This window comes from Anguilla rostrata, chromosome 1, assembly GCF_018555375.3.
Source record: "Anguilla rostrata isolate EN2019 chromosome 1, ASM1855537v3, whole genome shotgun sequence".
NCBI lineage: Eukaryota > Metazoa > Chordata > Actinopteri > Anguilliformes > Anguillidae > Anguilla > Anguilla rostrata.
In genome coordinates, this window is record NC_057933.1 from 41,076,556 (window position 1) to 41,093,431 (window position 16,876).

The window sequence follows — 16,876 nt, forward strand, 5'->3', positions numbered from 1 at the left end:
CTGTTTGACTCTTCTCACCGAACTTGGAGATCTAGAGAATTTCCACCACAATGTATAAAGAGAAGGGCTACGTGAGATCACAACACAAAACAACAATGGCGGCGGTGATAGAAGCACAAATGTGACAGAGAGAGGAGTTTTAAAGTGGCTTTAGTTCATCTAGCTATGCAAAAGAAGAAAAAAAGGCGAAGGAGATGGTACGTTTGCCATCTAGGCTAAATCAGAGTAGGACGGAGAATGGAGAGTTTTGTGTGTACGTTCGGCAAATGCGGAGTTTAGACGAGGAGGTCCGCTTCTCTTATTTCCAAATGTATGCTAGGCATTTTGATGACTTGCTGAAACGAGTAGCACCATTCATCAAACATGCGGGAACTCACAGAAATCCCATCTCTACAGAAGAGAGATTGGCGTTGACTCTCCGTACATTAGCATGTGAAGTCTGCCCTCTGAACTCTCAACCGTGACGTAACCAACCATGTTATATTCGGACTAATAGCTGAGAGGGGGAGGTCGGAGGACAAGAAAGACATTTTCTAAAAGTTCTCCCTGGAGGCCGTCGCACACTGCACCGTGAGAACACACACCGCGTGTTTTTGTTCTTCAGTTCTCATTGCGTCTTTTTTGCTCAGAAAGTTCTACTTCTTACTAAGTATACCGCCTAGTTTAAGTGTAAATTTCACCTTTTAACCCACATTCTGTGATACTATCTGCAGTTCATCTGCAAATCACAAAATATGAGGCCCTACATATAGCCTGCTGTAGCCTACCTCGTAACTGTAAACAGTTAGTAACAATCTGTACCCAACTTCCGAATATTTGAGAATATTTACAGCACATGCTTTGGTACAAATAAACCTTCAATGTGAATGTATATTTCTGCGCTGAAATTACTGACCTTCGTTTAACTGACACTGTTTACGAGCAGCTGGCTCCCTCTTGTGGTAAATATTAGCCTAGTATATAGCTTAAATTAGTATATAGCCTTAGGGTACGAAAGACACTTTGTAGGAACATTACGTAGTTTCATTGTTGCTAAGTTTATTAAAAGACGCATTGTGACCATTAAATAGTTTCATTTTTAAGATAAGATGTCTGGGCTTTTCTATCTTCTTTGGCCTTGAGAGATATATGGCTGTAAGTAGTATGATTAATAAGTTGAGTGTTATATTTAACAAAATAATTATCTGTTGTTTAAAGTGTATTAATGTGGAGAAATTAGAAGATGTATCGTTCTTACAATCTCCTGAACATTGCTAGTCTTTATGAATGTAGAGAAATTATAAGACATATTGTTCTTACAATCTCCCAACCATGCTAGCCTTTATGAATGCTAGTAATAATATGCTAATTCTGATATATTGTTGTAATTGTAGATATATAAAAATTATTTCTGTGCAATTTTACAAGAAATGTTGTTGGTAAAGTACCCAAATTTAATTTTAGAAGTCTTTATTGGAGCTGTTTACCATCTTTTAACTCATTTTAACAAATGAACCTGCAAGGAGATTGAATATTTTGTCTGTATTGATAATGCAGACAATGATTTTCTGAGAGTGTTTTGCTCAAACTCAAAGAGGCTGTCTTAGAGGGAGAGAATACTCTTATTTCCCTCAGACTATGGGAGGAGATATGTAATGAGACTAATACATTTATTGGCCATTACGTCAGGTCTTCCATGATGTCCTGAAAGACCTGGACCCAACCGCTCAGAGCTGAAGTCATTCACTGATTTACCTTTACAGTCACTTTAAGCAATACGTACAACATAATGGAATTAAGCTATAATCAAATCTGCCTTGTTTCTTTCGCTCATGGTAGCTCATTTCACATTTCAGGTATTAACATTACCTCTAGCTGTCCAGCTAGCTACTTTATGTAGGGTACTTGGGGTGAGTGGGCCAGGTTGAAGATGGAGGAGAATTCCTTGATTGTTACACTGGACCACAGCAAGGCAAAAAAAGTCCTGAATAGTATGCCTTTAATGTGTGTATTTGGCTTGCGCTGTGTTTGTGTTGCAGTTCATGTTCTTTGTGTGTGCAGGTAATGTACATATTTGTGCTGCAGTTAATATTTTCTTTGTTTTGCTGTTAGTGTGTTTTGCACTGCTATTGTTTGTGCCAGAGTATGTGAGCAGAGTTCAGTGAAATGAAATTCCGCTCCTTGCTCACAAGGCTGTGATTTTTGTAGGCCAACACCAACAGCTAATAATGGAATTACTTCCTGTTGTCTTACTTGCTGTTTTGTGTTCATTTGTTTATTTCTTTGAAGAATTTTTTTGATAAAGATCAACAGCATTAAGTGGACAGTATATTCCAAACAACGTATGAACTTATAGAAAAGAACCACTGGCTAACGTGACCGAACACCGTTTTTAGTATACTCAATACGAACCCCGTGTTCTTTGTTTTACATCATTTATGAAAACCCGCTCTTTGCTCCAGTCAAATTACGGTTATTCACACTCACATGTTTGTGCAGTAAGTATTGCTATTAGTGTGCATGTTTGTGCTGGTTAGTGTGCATGTGTTTCTTGCAGTTAGTGTGCATGTTTGTGCAGTAGGTATTGCTGTTCCTGTGTGTGTTTGTGGTTTATTTAATGTTTTTGTATGTGCAGTTAATGTGCATATTTCTGCTGCAGTTAATGTGTATTTGTGCCCCAGCTAATGCGAATCAGGACTGTGTCGGGCACCACTTATTTCTGCCGGACAGGAAAGTCTTTCAAGGGTCAGATGATGGACCGCTTCCTGCTGGTGGACTGCAAGGCTGTGCTCAGTGGGAATTACAGGTAAAATGTTCTCTTTTTTTTGGGACTTAAAATACCGGCATCTCAATGTGGTGCTGTATATGGCCAAATATTCCTACCCTAATTTGGAATGGCCGATTTTCTATTTGCAACGACAGCCATGATCAGTAGTCCCTACTGCCCAATCAGGAGAATGAAGACATCCGAGGTTCTCCTCTGAAAAACGTGGTGTCACCAGCTTGTTTCTTTTCACACTGCAGACCACAGCCAAACAAATAAAGACCTGTCATATGTGGCTTTGCCATGCAGTCCACAGGCACCCGTTCAAACAGCAGGGATGTGCTGGCGAGCAATAGAATGAACCAGCTGAACCCTCCCGCAGCTGAACCCTCCCTGGGTGATACAGTTGCCAATTGGGTGTAGCCTTCTGGAGCTTCCAGCCACAGTTGGCATTGGCATGGTCTGGATTCAGTCCGAGCAAAATGTGGTGCCTTAACTGAATGAGCCATCCAGCAGCCCCACCTTCAGTACTCCCCACCTCAGATGACTAAATAACCTTTCTCTCTTATTGATTAGGCTTACTCTGAACAGCAGCTATCCTTTAATACTGTTTTAGTGTGATGTTTCGGGCACTCTCATCAGCTTTATCCTTAAGTGACTGGTTATTCCTAGTGTCGTTTTCATTTCAGGTCCTAGAGGGGGGTTGGTAAAAGGTGGGTTTTTGGCAAATGAGTCAGGCACAGAGAGGTGGAGCAAGGGATCGGTGGGAGGTCCGCTGGGTGAGGGGTGATAAGGTAGAGTGGGTCAGAGGCAAAATTTTGAAACCTGAACGAAGTTGAGCAGAATATTAAGTGTCAAGTTTTCCAATAGGAGATATAGCTGTCCTGTCATGCCTGACTCTGACCTTTCCTACTCCTTTTTTGTGCTCACTTAAAGGCAAGCCTTGGCTGTAGGCATTTTCTTGCTTTGCTCTGCAGGCCTGGACATGTCTAAAATTGAATCCATGTTAAGCCCTGCCGTTTTTATGGGAAGATACTAATTTTAAAGAAATGTGTCCATTTTGAAACCAGGCACTCATCTAAAACTCAATTTTCCAATTCTGTCTGTAAATTCGAAACAAGTGGTGTATCTGAACCTAAATATCCTATTCAGAGATGCAAAGAGAAATGTATAGATAAAATTTTCTGTCTAGAAGTTCACCAGTGATTTTGGAAAATATATTTTCTTAAGTTGTGGAAATCCTGTGCTACTTCATAAATCATGTGATTCTTGCAAAAAAGTGGGCATTAAACATTAATGAGCCACACATTTTAATTCTAAAAAGCATTTATATATATATTTTATGAATGCATATCGAGGCCATATAATATCTGCTAGTTCCAAAAAAGTGGCATATGAGAATAATACAAGGGCAAATACGTGTTTTTTTCCTTAGCACATTGAAAAAGGCATTTATTACTAAAGGCATTTATTACCATGCTTGAAATTGTTTAGATTGAGCTGGGTTGTCATAAGCCACCTTCATGTCTGTAGGCTGCTGCTTTCAACATTCCTTTGCTGACACCATGTCATTTGCTTTTAAGGAATGGCAGGAACTTTGGCCCTGTTCACACCTGGCATTAAAATGTGTCTTAGATGGTCCGATCACAAGTGGACAGCGCTAACTACAGGTGTGAACGCACCCAAGACGCATTGAGGACGCATTGAGATCCGATCACTCAGACCACATTCGTAGGTGGTCTGGGTCGCATATGGCCACATTCTTTTAGCAGTGTGAACACAAATGCGTCCTGGGCCACATTGAAGGACCGCCTAGTCAACTGACGTCCTCTGCCTAAGCAGAAATATGTACTCATTCGCGCGCCAACAGTGTCATATTAAAGTGCGAAACAACAAGAAGAAGCCACACTGAATAACTAAATAAACGAGACAAAGTTTTAAAAAATTGATACCATGTCATTCTACAGTCAATATCTGATAAATATACAACCTTACCATTGGTTTTATGCATAGAGATGTCCCTTTTGAGACTGAGCAGTCATATATTGTCTTGGACAATCCATTTGTGAAATATACAGGCATTTGTGATGCCTGGGTACCTTCCAAAATAGCTGTGCATAATACCACACGTTGGTTATGGCGTTGTCGCCCTTTTTAGTACAGTCTGGCTTGATTGACAATTCTTTTATTCAGTAGGTGAGAGCATTAGCTTTCTAACGATGTATAACGTGTAATTTTGCTTTTGGAATAGCGTTTTATAGGTCAGCGTAACCGAAAATGTTCTTATCATCGCATTCACTTACGCATTCACTCTGCGGTAGAAGTAAAAGGCACTGTACCTAACGAAACGTTGTCAACAATTTTTTGTAATTTCTTGGAAAATACTATTATTATTGATATTATCTTTCCCAAAATGTCAGATATCTGAAAACAATAGTGTGTGAATAGTATACAAGTGTATTAAGTGGACATTAAAAGTATTTTTTTTGTAACCTGGGTCTTTTTTTCCGGAATATATTTCATCAAAAGTATTTTACACCACGGTTTCATTGTCAAGTTTTTTTTTTTTTGTTGCAATTAAAAATAATTCTATCTGAACTTTCAGAATTTACCGTACGTTACACTGTTCTACAAAGGTGTCACTCAGGGGGTGACACCATTAGCGGTATTAATGTGATGAGAAACGCTTTGGCGTTTGAATGCATGACACACAATTTCTTGCAGCCAGACCCACCAGCACCCCCCCCCCCCAACCCACCAACCGTAGTGACGCTGAGGTGCGTTCAAGTTCAGCGAACAAGGCAAATGTTTGCAAACTATTTCAAACTTTTTCCCATTATCTTTGTGTTCGCCACAAACGTTTGCAAGCATAAGCGAATGGTCTGAAACGGTAGTTTGCAGCAAACAAAAATGGACGCTGGACTGAGGGAAATGTTCCCAGATGGGTATTTCAATTGAATATGCCGTTAAGTGTGAACAGTTTTTTCAATAATGTTATTGCTAACGCTGGCCAATGTTATTATTGTTCGCTAGCTAGCTATTGTTTTTTTTATCATTTTATCATAAGCGGCTGTGAGTACAAGCGCTCTTGTCGCCATGCCTGGTTATGTTTAATGCAAACAATTTGGAATGTTCGTGAAAAGCCGTTCAAATTGAACTGATCAAAGAAAACATGTTCGCCACGAACATTCGCCTCTGTTCGCTGAACTTGAACGCACCTCTGTTCTATATAAATACAGTTGGCCATCAAAGTGAAGAGGCTCGACAACATCCTCATAATCATCTGATGAAGCTAGTGCAACATGTTCAAGATTTGGATTTTCAACTGCGGCAGATGATATTCCGTCCATTGTTGCCCTGAAACCTCCGATAAAGCGCCGTCACAGATCATGGTGTGAAAGCGTCAAAACACATTCTTCTGGAAGCAGTTGAGAAAAGATTCATCCACATTGAATCAGAGCTCCTTCACTGTGTGGCTATGAATATAACAATAATGCTGTCAATAATATTTATAATAGTAATAATGAAAGTATCTCAATGTATTGGTAACATATAGAGCAAATAAACAATCTTATGTTTTCTTTGTTACCTGTTGCTTAAATAAATAAATAAATAAATAAATAAGCTTTAAAAATAGGAATCGGCTGATTCGGCTTTTAAGAAATTGGCTGCCGAAATCGGCCATAAAAATGATTGGTGCACCCCTAATAATCATACATTTCACTACAGAAGTTTTTTGAATCATGAAACTCACTTTTGCATCATGTTCAAGTGAGAATTACTATCTTTTCATCAATATAGAGGTCTATGATATCTAGAAAAAATCCAAAAATCTATCCAAAACCTCAAAAATGAATAAAATGCATTCCATATCAATTTACCCCTTATGATTTAAGATGAAATATTGATATCACATTGAAAAATAATGCAAAAACATTCTGACACTTACCTGTGGTACATTTACCTAAATATGTTATCGTTGTCTCGTGTATGTTTATTGCATTATTATCAAAGGCTAATGTGTGTCTGTTATGACCAATGCGAATATAACAATATAAAAAATATGACGCAATGTAAATAATTGAAACGGTACAAGCTGTAATGCATACATCTTTGGCATGTTTATATGTATCCTGACTAATCTTTACCCGTGTTCCTCCTCTTTTGACTCACTCTTCAAATTCAGGTTAGCAAGAGTTTTTTTTTTTTTTTTGCTTTAGCCATGCTGAGTTAGCGAAGTAGTAAAACATTTCAAAAACTGAAGGAAAAAACTGTTACAATGAGTTCAATGAGTGCTTGTCTATTACTGTGTAATGGTTGGCAGCGCAATATTGTCCTGAAGCAACAATTCAAGCTGTTGGGCAGGGCTCTCAATCTTGTTATAAATTTAAAATTAGACTTGTTATACACTGTTGGAGAGCTCATACTGTCCTCTCTTGGAAAAGATTTGTCAATCAAGCCAGCATGAACTGAGAGAGTGATAATGGCGTAAACTGCAAGTGGGGTTTGGTGTGTGGCTGATGTAAATGCCTACCCCCACTTTCTATTGGTTTATTTCAATTATTCGCTTTAGCTTGTTGCTATGATAAAAGAAACATTTTTGGTGGTGAAAGAATATTTTTATGGACAACCAGATATTCACTATTGTGCAGTGAGTCATGCTTGGGGAGTATAGTTGCAGATGAGACTGCAGGAAGGGGGTGCTTGTTAAATGGACAACTTATGTGATAATATTGGCACTTAAAATCTGTGTTTTGCATAGGTGTCATGTGTCATCTTGTCATTTTTCTCATCTTTTCAGTTCAGTCAAAAAAATATTTTATTTTGTATAGCATATACAACCAACCTTCCAACAGGTTATGTCATAGCACTTCACAATGAATGTTTTCCAGAGAAGTAGTAAAACTGAAAAAGTTAAGCCAATTTGTGAAGAACTTGAAAAGTTACAACGTTCACACTGAACTTATCTTAAATGGTAGTATGCAAACAATAATAGCGTACTAACATAAATATATTTGGAAAAATAGGCCAGTACTTTTAAGAATGATAGAATGACTTGTCCTGTGTTGGCTGACAGTTTTCAAAAATTATAAGCTTGTTGTATTTGTACTTGTACTTACTTCTTCCTTCTTACTTTTTCCTTGTAAGTAGCTAGATAATTTAATTTATTTTCACCCAGTTAACTCGGAAGCTTACTAGCTACCTAGACAGCTACATGTATCAAGGAACTAAAAACATTTTGGAGTAAGTGTTTCCAAGCTAGTAACTAGCCATGATTTTGATGATCCCATTATGGTCCAGAGAGGTGGGGGCACTAATTGGTGTCACCATCGCTCAGTCCTATTTTGGAAAATATGCATAACTTTTCTTTTGTTGGGTATAATTGTTTATCATGTGCTTCCTTTCCTCATGACTATTGACATTTTTAAACGTCTGACAATTTTCACCTTCTCCCTGTCCCCTTCTTTGTGTCTGCAGTTTCATGTGGTCTTTTGAGAAGATCCATCGTTGCATTGCACACCTGTTCCTTGGGGAGCTGGTGACTACATATGATGAGGAGTTCCGAATCCTGTATGCCCAGTCCCAGGCCCTTGTCACTGAAAGTGCCCTAGTTCCATTGCCAGGAGAAAGTGGCTACAGCAGCCATATGACTCAGTCATTCAGGGACCATCTACCTATGCAAAGCTCTTGCTATGCTTCAAACTTGAGGCAGCCCTTTGGTGACAAAATGGATATAGAGTATAACATGCTCCCATTCAGAAGGGGTGAACCCTTCTGCAGCCCACTAGAGGCTTCCCAAATGCAGATGTACAGCAATGTACACCCCTCCAAGCATTTAAGAATGGAGCAGTCTTTCATGGAACAGGGCAGGTCTATGATGACCTCCAAGAAAATGGAGATGGCCCTCAAAAGGCACAGCTATGCCGAGGGCAGCCATGACAGCTATGGGTCTTCTCAACAGTCGTCAAGGCATCGAGTAATGAACAACCTGGAAGAGAGTACACATCTTTACAAGGAGCAGCATTACTACCATGAAGTTGGGTCAGGCTCAGGGCATGGTATAAATTACAATATCAAGAGCCAAGGATATAATCGGACAGACCAATATTTTGACAGTGGATATCCACTAGAGATGGAACCACCTGGTGCCTACAGCCACAGAGCTGATTACTTATGTTCCAGTCCCTCCAAGGACATTATTCATGACTCGGCAAATCATGACAATAATCCACAGAGTATGAGCCAGCCATATATCTGCCAGGCTTCCCCCACTCCCCTGCATCAACCTGACTTGAGTGCTGTAATGACTGAGGCCTCCCATAATCGGCAGCCACAAGATCCTGGTACAAAGCAGGGGTTGCGGAAATGGAGGATAAACTCATTCCTCTCTACCTTGGAAGATGATGAAGAAGCCCTGACAGAACCACTGGGGCCAGATGCCTTTGATGAGCTACCCAGATTTTCAGAGGCAAAGTTGTGTACTCCAGAACCATCAGTTGTCAAGTTTAATACTGAAGAGTTCCCAAGGATTAGCACAAGCAAACAAGAACTGATACAACAATATAGCTGGTCAAACCAGCCTGAGGAACAAAAGCATCCATCTGGAAAACACGCTGCCATGGCAACAGACTCCAAAGTGATGCCAGAGGCTTCTGAGTCATCCACTGCCACAAAAGATGACAAAGCAGGGGAGATGGAAGTAAGGGAGCCCAGAGAGATCAGTATAACCAAGCAAGAGTCATTCCGCAGCAGATTCAACCCTCTGCTTCAAAGAAGCTCTCGATTAAGGTCTTCGCTGATCTTCAGCTCATGCAACTTGGAACAAAATAGTTCAACGATGATAACTGCCTCTGGGCTTGAGTGTAAGGAAAACCGTAGTGAAGAGGATAATGACCACTTTAAAAAATCCTCTGTTGTTGCCCAGATTTTGGACAAAAATCTGTCTGCAACAAGAAAACAGTTTGACTGGAGCAGTCACAGAAAGACAGCTGTAAATGAAAACAAAAACCAAATGTTGAAAGAAGAATTATCAAGTGAGAACGTAATAAAGGATCCTAATAAGGAACCTAAGCTTGCAGAAATAGCAGAACCTAAAGATGACCAAAACATGGCTTGTGACAAGGAGCTGTACAAATGTGGCACAAACACAGATAAGCATGAGATTGAAAAGGCCAGTAGACATGATGCATCCAGCATGGGGCTAACCGATCCAGTGAAGTCAATGCAAACCAAACCACTTAACTGGAGCAGTGACAATAGGACAGCGGTACATGAAGCCACCAACCAAAAATCAGAAGAATCAACTGAAGAGTCCAGTGTGAAAGCACCAGACAATCCTCTACCAAAGGAAAAGCTGGCAGAAATGGCACAATGTAAGCTTCCACAAGCCGAAAAACCTATCATCACAGCTCCAACAGAACCTTTACCAATCATACCATCATTTATAAATATGGACGATCCAGAGATGAGGTTCTTATATTTTAAACGATTAGCTGCCGAAAGAAAAGCTGCAAAGTTGTCTAAGGAATCTGCTGTTGCAGGCCCAGATCTCCCAGAGAATGTAACTGACACTAGCCTCAAAACGCCAGACATATCACAAAGTCTGGCTAACACTAATATGAAAATGAAAGACAGCTCAGTGATTGGGAAAGTACCTGCAGCTCAGGAAACCACACAGAATCCAACAGAAACTCACACAGAGAAGCATGAGATTGAAAAGATCAGCAGCCACATTGCCACCAACATGCCCCTAACTGATCCAGTGAAGTCCCTGCAAAGCAATACATTTAATTCGAGCAGTCGCAATGTGACAGTGGTACATGAAGCCACAAACCAAAAATCTGAAGAATCAACTGAGGAATCCAGTGAGCAATCACCTAAGGATCCTCTACCAAAGGACAAATCAAAGCTTGCAGAACTGGAACAGCTTAAGCTTTCACCTAAGGGAAAACCAAAAATCATTACAGCTCCAACAGAACCTTTACCAGTCACACCATCATTTATAAATATGGATGATCCAGAGATGAGATTCTTATATTTTAAACAATTAGCTGCCGAAAGAAAAGCTGCAAAGTTGTCTAAGGAATCTGTTATTGGAGGCCCAGATCTCCCAGAGAATGTAACTGGCACTACCCTCAAAATGCCAAGCATATCAGAAAATCTAGCTGACACTAATAAAATGACAGACATCTCAGCAATGAGGAAAGAACCAGCAGTTCAGGAAGCCACACAAAATCCAACAAAAACTCTTATTAATGAACCATCCATCTCCACCACATCAGCAGAACCCATTTCAAAAAAGCCAGAGATCTCAGTAGCGCCACAGTTGGAAAACCAAACTTCAGCAGTCATACATCCAGCAAGACCTGATCTCCAATATAAGAACTCCCAACCGTCTGCTGATGTCCCAGTGGCTACTAATAGGTCACCAAAGTTGTTTGAAAAAGACATTTCAAAACCACCTAAAGATTCTCAAAGCCTGAACATTTCTTGTGACATGAAAATACACCAAAATGCCTCTGACACAGAGAAGCATGAGATTAAAAATGCTAGTGGACATAGTGCCACCAGCAAAACCTTAACCGATCCAAGAAAGTCACTGCAAAACAAACCATTTAATTTGAGCAGTGACAATGGTACAGTGTCACATGAAGCCACAGACCAAAAATCAAAAGAATCAACGAGTGGGAAATCGCCAAAGGATTATCTACCAAAAGAAGAAACTAAACATGCAGAAATGGCTTCAGAGACTTCTAAGTTGTCTGTGGCCAGAGCCCTAGATCCCTCAGAGAATATAACTGACAGTAGCCTGAAAACAGCAGATATCACTCTAAATCTAACAGACACTAATATGAAAATGACAGACATCTCAGTAATTGAGAAAGAACCTGCCTCTCAGGAAGCCCCACAGAGTCAAATAGAAACTCTCATTGACAAGCCACTGACCTCCGTCACACCAGTGGACCCCATTTCACACATGCCAGAGGACAAGAACATACACAGAGATGCCACTGACACAGAGAAGCATGATATTAAAATACATAGTACCACTAGCATGGCTCTAACTGATCCAGGAAAGCCACTGAAAAACAAACCTGACTCTAACTCAAACCTCAGTTTAACAGGCAGTAATTCAGAGGTCAAGCAGGATGTCAAGGCTATGGAGATGCACACCCAGAACCCTAGGGGTGTCATAGGAACACTAGGCAATGAGAAATTGGCAGAAGTGGTAGCAGAAGATAAGACAGTTTCCGAGACTGTACGTCCTCTTCCAGAAGTGTGCGAGAAGGCACCTTGCTTGGAATCACAAAGCCACACCGAAGCAAAGCAAGCCACAGAATTGGTGGTAACCAAGAGCAAAGAAGAGAAAGCTGACCATAGGCCACAATCATCAGCTACTAACAAAGCCGGCCAATCTCTTTACCAAACATCCACCAACAGTGTGATTTATAGCTGCAACCTTAGAGATGACACCAAGGTTATCTTAGAGCAGATCTCAGCCAACAGCCAAAACAGGGTTGATCTGACTAAGAAAGATGAAGGGAGCACTGACGATGCCAAAATGGGTAAGGACGAAAGAAGCGCGAATATAGAAGGCAGACCTTCTAAACCCCAACAGGGTGGAACCAAGTTTCGGCATACTCCGGTTGACCCACAAGAGAGGGAAAACCTTTTGAAGAAGATTGAGAAAATGCGCAAAGAGAAGAAAATCTACAGTCGCTTTGAGGTATTTGATTGATTGTGTGGTGCTGGGCCCATTGGTGGAAAGAACTGTGGGAAAATGCATGCCTAAACTGGGCTTAATAAGTAAAATTTTGAGTATTAATAATATTGAGACTTAATTAAGTGAAATAAAATCCAGTCATTTTTATTTATTTCACAGATTCCCATATTCTGGGTGATAGGATGAAGGAAAATAGTGGAAATGATGAAAAAGACAAAATGCAGTTTAAATACAGGCAATTTACTGCTTCCTATAATAACTCTACTAGCATGTCTGTAATGTCACTGCTGCCTAATGAGTCAACAGCCTTAGTATTGTCATGAAGCCTTGTTGCTAGCATGTTTCGTCACGTGCAGAACATCTGTCTATAGAACACCTGAGGGCTGGAATCTTTACGGACTGTGTGTGTTGTTGGACAAATTAGCATGTTTTTATCATTCTGGACTGACATCTGGTACAACATGATTGGTCCTTTCATTGAGTCTGCCAAATAATGACAGCAGAAGGATCTTGGTCCTTTTACTAAATTCACAACACGGTTAAGGATGGAAGTATTAAGGATGAAAATGTAACTTCAAGTAATAACAACAAATCGTGTGACAGTTTATTTGCCTTTTCTGATTTAACTAAAGAATACCAGAATAGTCTACATTAACGTCTGCTTACAAAAACAATGAAATGAATGAAAAAAGTTAGAAAAGAGGAAAGCATGCCATAGCTTTCATATAATTAAATGTATTTCCCTGTAACTCTGCTGTGTACAACATGCCTTTACCTGTCACTTGGCTGTGTCACAGATGGGATCATGACCACGGATCACAAACAGGGGAGGAGATCATTAGGAAGAGGAACCACACCGTTGACGTACTCAGTGATGTTTCAAAGTCGGAAGAAAGGTCCAACACCATGACGCAGCTACAGCCTTGGACCTTAAAACATCTGTGTCTGCTGTACAGTAGCTTAACAGAGCTCTTACACTATTAGGTAAATAAGTCAAATGTGTGCCTGATGTGTCTGCATATTCACTTTATGGATTACACTCTGGCACTCTAGCTTCATTGAACACTGCATGTCTGTCCTGCTGCTTGCATTTTTTAGGTTCATATCGCCACAGAGGGGAAATCACAATGCAGGTTTAGCCAGTATGGGCCTTTCAAGCCTATGCCAGCATTAGCTATGTGTGCAGAGTGTATGCTAGCATATATTAATCTATCAATATTATAGTTGATTGTCCATAATTCCGTTAGCATCAAACTGAAAGTCTTTAGCTAAACAATTACTCATTGCAGTTAGATTGTTCTGTGTTTTTTTTCTTCTTTTAAATCTATGCAGAATTTAGTTTATACTGTTATACAGTGATATATATATATATATATATATAACAGTATTAGGATCATAGCAATATTGATCATTTTTATGTAAATGGTACACCCTACAGCCTTGTCCTTGTGTGTGCTTTTAACTTTATTTTAGTCCTACAAATATTTTTCTCATCATATCTCATCGAGGGGAATTGTTCGCTTTCTGTAGTTAAAAAAAAAAAAAAAGTTTTTTAGTTATTGTGACAGTTTTGGTGTGCAGTGAAGAATATTTTAGACATTCACATATGTTTCTGATGACCTGCTGCCTCTACAGTGGCTGGTATAGGGACATTTGGGAGTTTGCGGTCTACTGCGAGAAAATACACTTATGTTAACTCGCACAAAAGGTGCCATTTATGTGAAGATTTACAACTTTGATTGATCATTATTATGATCATGATTAACAATCATTCATTGTTGTTTGTGTGCTCTTATTTGGAATGGTATTTTACTGATAAAGCATTCATATGGGCAGAGACAACATAAGGTTATAGAACAAATGCATCATGATTTTTATTCTGCTATAATGAAGTTATGTATAATATTGTTACAGTAGTGGTGTCTCGTGCATGGTTGGCCCCTATCAAGGACTTTTGGTATTACTGACAAACACAAGACACTAAACCAGGTTTCTAATGGTGGATTGTTCAAACCCCGAGCACCACCTGTCTGGACCATAAATTATTTTGCTCTCCGCTCCACCTACTTAGTACTTAGCTTTCTGGGTCATCAAAATGGAGACCTATCAGTCTTAATCATGTTGTCAACTTAAATTGCACACAACCATTAATAGCCATGTAGTTCTAGATGCACAAATTACTTTAAATAAAATAATTGTACACTTCTGTTAAGGAGAATTTACACATTATAATAATATTTGATAATTTTTGGTGGTGATTGTAATTGCACCATTTGATAATTGCACGAGTCACATTTACTGTAAAAGTGCAAAAGTTATTTGGCATCAGAGAACAGTTATTTGTGATCCAATTACGATTTTAATCCTTGTAGTTTAGAAAAAGTGTTGCAGCATGTGTCTGTGTGTGATAGAGAGTGAGACAGATTGAGAGACAGAAAAAGAGATTTTTTTAAATGTAAATTGGTCTTAGATGTGAGTGTAACAGAATACTGCCACTGTCTACTTAGTACATTTTATTTGTGACAATGGTAGCAATGTACATGAATTTTGCTAGATAAACACTATCTTTTCATGAAATGTGAGTGGTCATTGATATTAACTTTTCTTGGGGGTGTTTTGCCTGTAAAATATGTGTCAGATATTCAGAAGAGAAGGCTCAAGATACCACAAATTCATGTATGTTATCTCACAGGACATTTGTTAAAAATGTGTGGTGATAGTGGGAACGTAACCACTTTGGTTCTATTAATCATAAAAATGAATGCGTGGTTACACTTAATCTCCCAGTTGTTATTGTTTGTACAAGCCATGTTGATGTATCTGTCATTTTGTTTGCACATGAACAGCTTTGTAGGGTAGATCCCAGAAAAAGCAAATTAACTGAAAATGCAAGACTACTAATTACTGTGTGACTGTATTTGCGTAAGAACAGCATAAATTAAATAAAGCAATATTATACATATGGGTCAATAAGGTGACATTTAAATTTTGTGTCCCATATTTTTATCCAAAAGGAAAAGCACATACAGTACAGGCAAAACAAAACAAAAAAAAATATTAGGCCACCTGTAGTTTTTTAAAAAATAACTGTAGGGAGAGAATTCAGTTAATATATGCACATTCATTGAATAATAAAGTTAGTTCATGTTTTTTAGCAATTCCTGCCTACAATAACACAAAAAGATGAGCTACATAAAAGTAATCTTAGACTTTACTCGAAATAGCATCCTTTGGCTTTAATTACAATTAATTATTGGAAGTGTATCCAATCATTTTGCAAAGTGGGAGGTTCAGGGGTAATTAAATTGAGTGAAACCTTATCTATCTTAAGTTTTTTATGTTAGCCTAATGCCTTCTTTGCCATATTTCTTGCAGCTTTAGTGCCTGTTTTACTGAGACTACAAGCCAATGGTATTAAGAAACTTTTAAGAAACTTTAGGTACATAGGATTTCAGTCAATTTAACTTCCCCTCCACCTCCCTCCGACCCCATATGAATGGATGGACTTCCAATAAGATGCTTAATTGTAATTAAAGCCAAAGGAGGCTAGTTTTAGGAAAGCCGTGTCTAAGATTATAAAAAACTCATGAAGTAAAACTCATCTATTTGTGTTATTGTAGGTAGAAATTGAAAAAAAAGTTTATTTTTTGATTTTTTGTTCCATAAATGCACATATACAGACAGAATTGTACTCCTCCTGTTTTTTTTTTTTTTTTTAAACACAGGTGGCCTGCATTATAATACCCTGTACTGTACATGTGCAGGTAATATTGTGTAATTGGCCAAAGAACAACTCAAGCACCATTTAATTTCTCTGGCATGATTTTTGTGAGAGTATATACTGTACTGTATGTAACTGTTTCTGTACACTGCAATATGATAAAGAAATTATACAGTTGCAAGAAAATGTTTGTGAATCTTTTGGCTGCCCCAAACCATGGTTCCCCCTCCAGCATGCTTCATGGTTTATACATGTTATGCCTCCAGAGGTTGTGCTGTACCCAAAAAATAATTTCAAAACTAGTTTTGGTGACACTGAATGGCACTTTTGGACGTACATTTTTTATTTATTTTTATTATTTTTTTAATAAACAGTATTGTAATTCTGTACTAAATCAAATTCAAATATATTTTCATACTAACTTGATCACTCAAGTGAATGTGAATATTTGGTTTTTGTTTTTTTGTTTTAAAAGAGATTTCACTGAATTTCTGTTCTATTGTAAGTCCTATGGCGGGGGTATCAAACTATATTCCCAGGGGGCTGCAGTGTCTGTGGTTTCCTTTCAGCTGCCAATTAAGGCCTTAGGAACAAGGTGTGTGTGGATTCTTTAGCCAATAACTGACTGAAATGAGCCCCTTGTGCCAAGAACACCCTGAAAACCAGCAGACACTGCAGCCCTTCAGGA

The 16,876-nt window shown here is 38.9% G+C and overlaps 1 protein-coding gene across 1 annotated transcript in view; it reads left to right on the forward strand.

Moving 5' to 3' along the window:
- LOC135255754 (protein FAM83H-like) overlaps positions 1-16,374 on the forward strand; it is a 36,248-nt gene extending 19,874 nt beyond the window's left edge. The window contains exons 4-6 of the mRNA XM_064337324.1: positions 2,661-2,785; positions 8,222-12,470; positions 13,265-16,374. Coding sequence (XP_064193394.1) covers positions 2,661-2,785; positions 8,222-12,470; positions 13,265-13,276 — 4,386 coding nt within the window. The 3' untranslated portion in view covers positions 13,277-16,374. The remainder of the gene's footprint in view (positions 1-2,660; positions 2,786-8,221; positions 12,471-13,264) is intronic.
- The last annotated feature ends 502 nt before the right edge of the window (positions 16,375-16,876 follow it).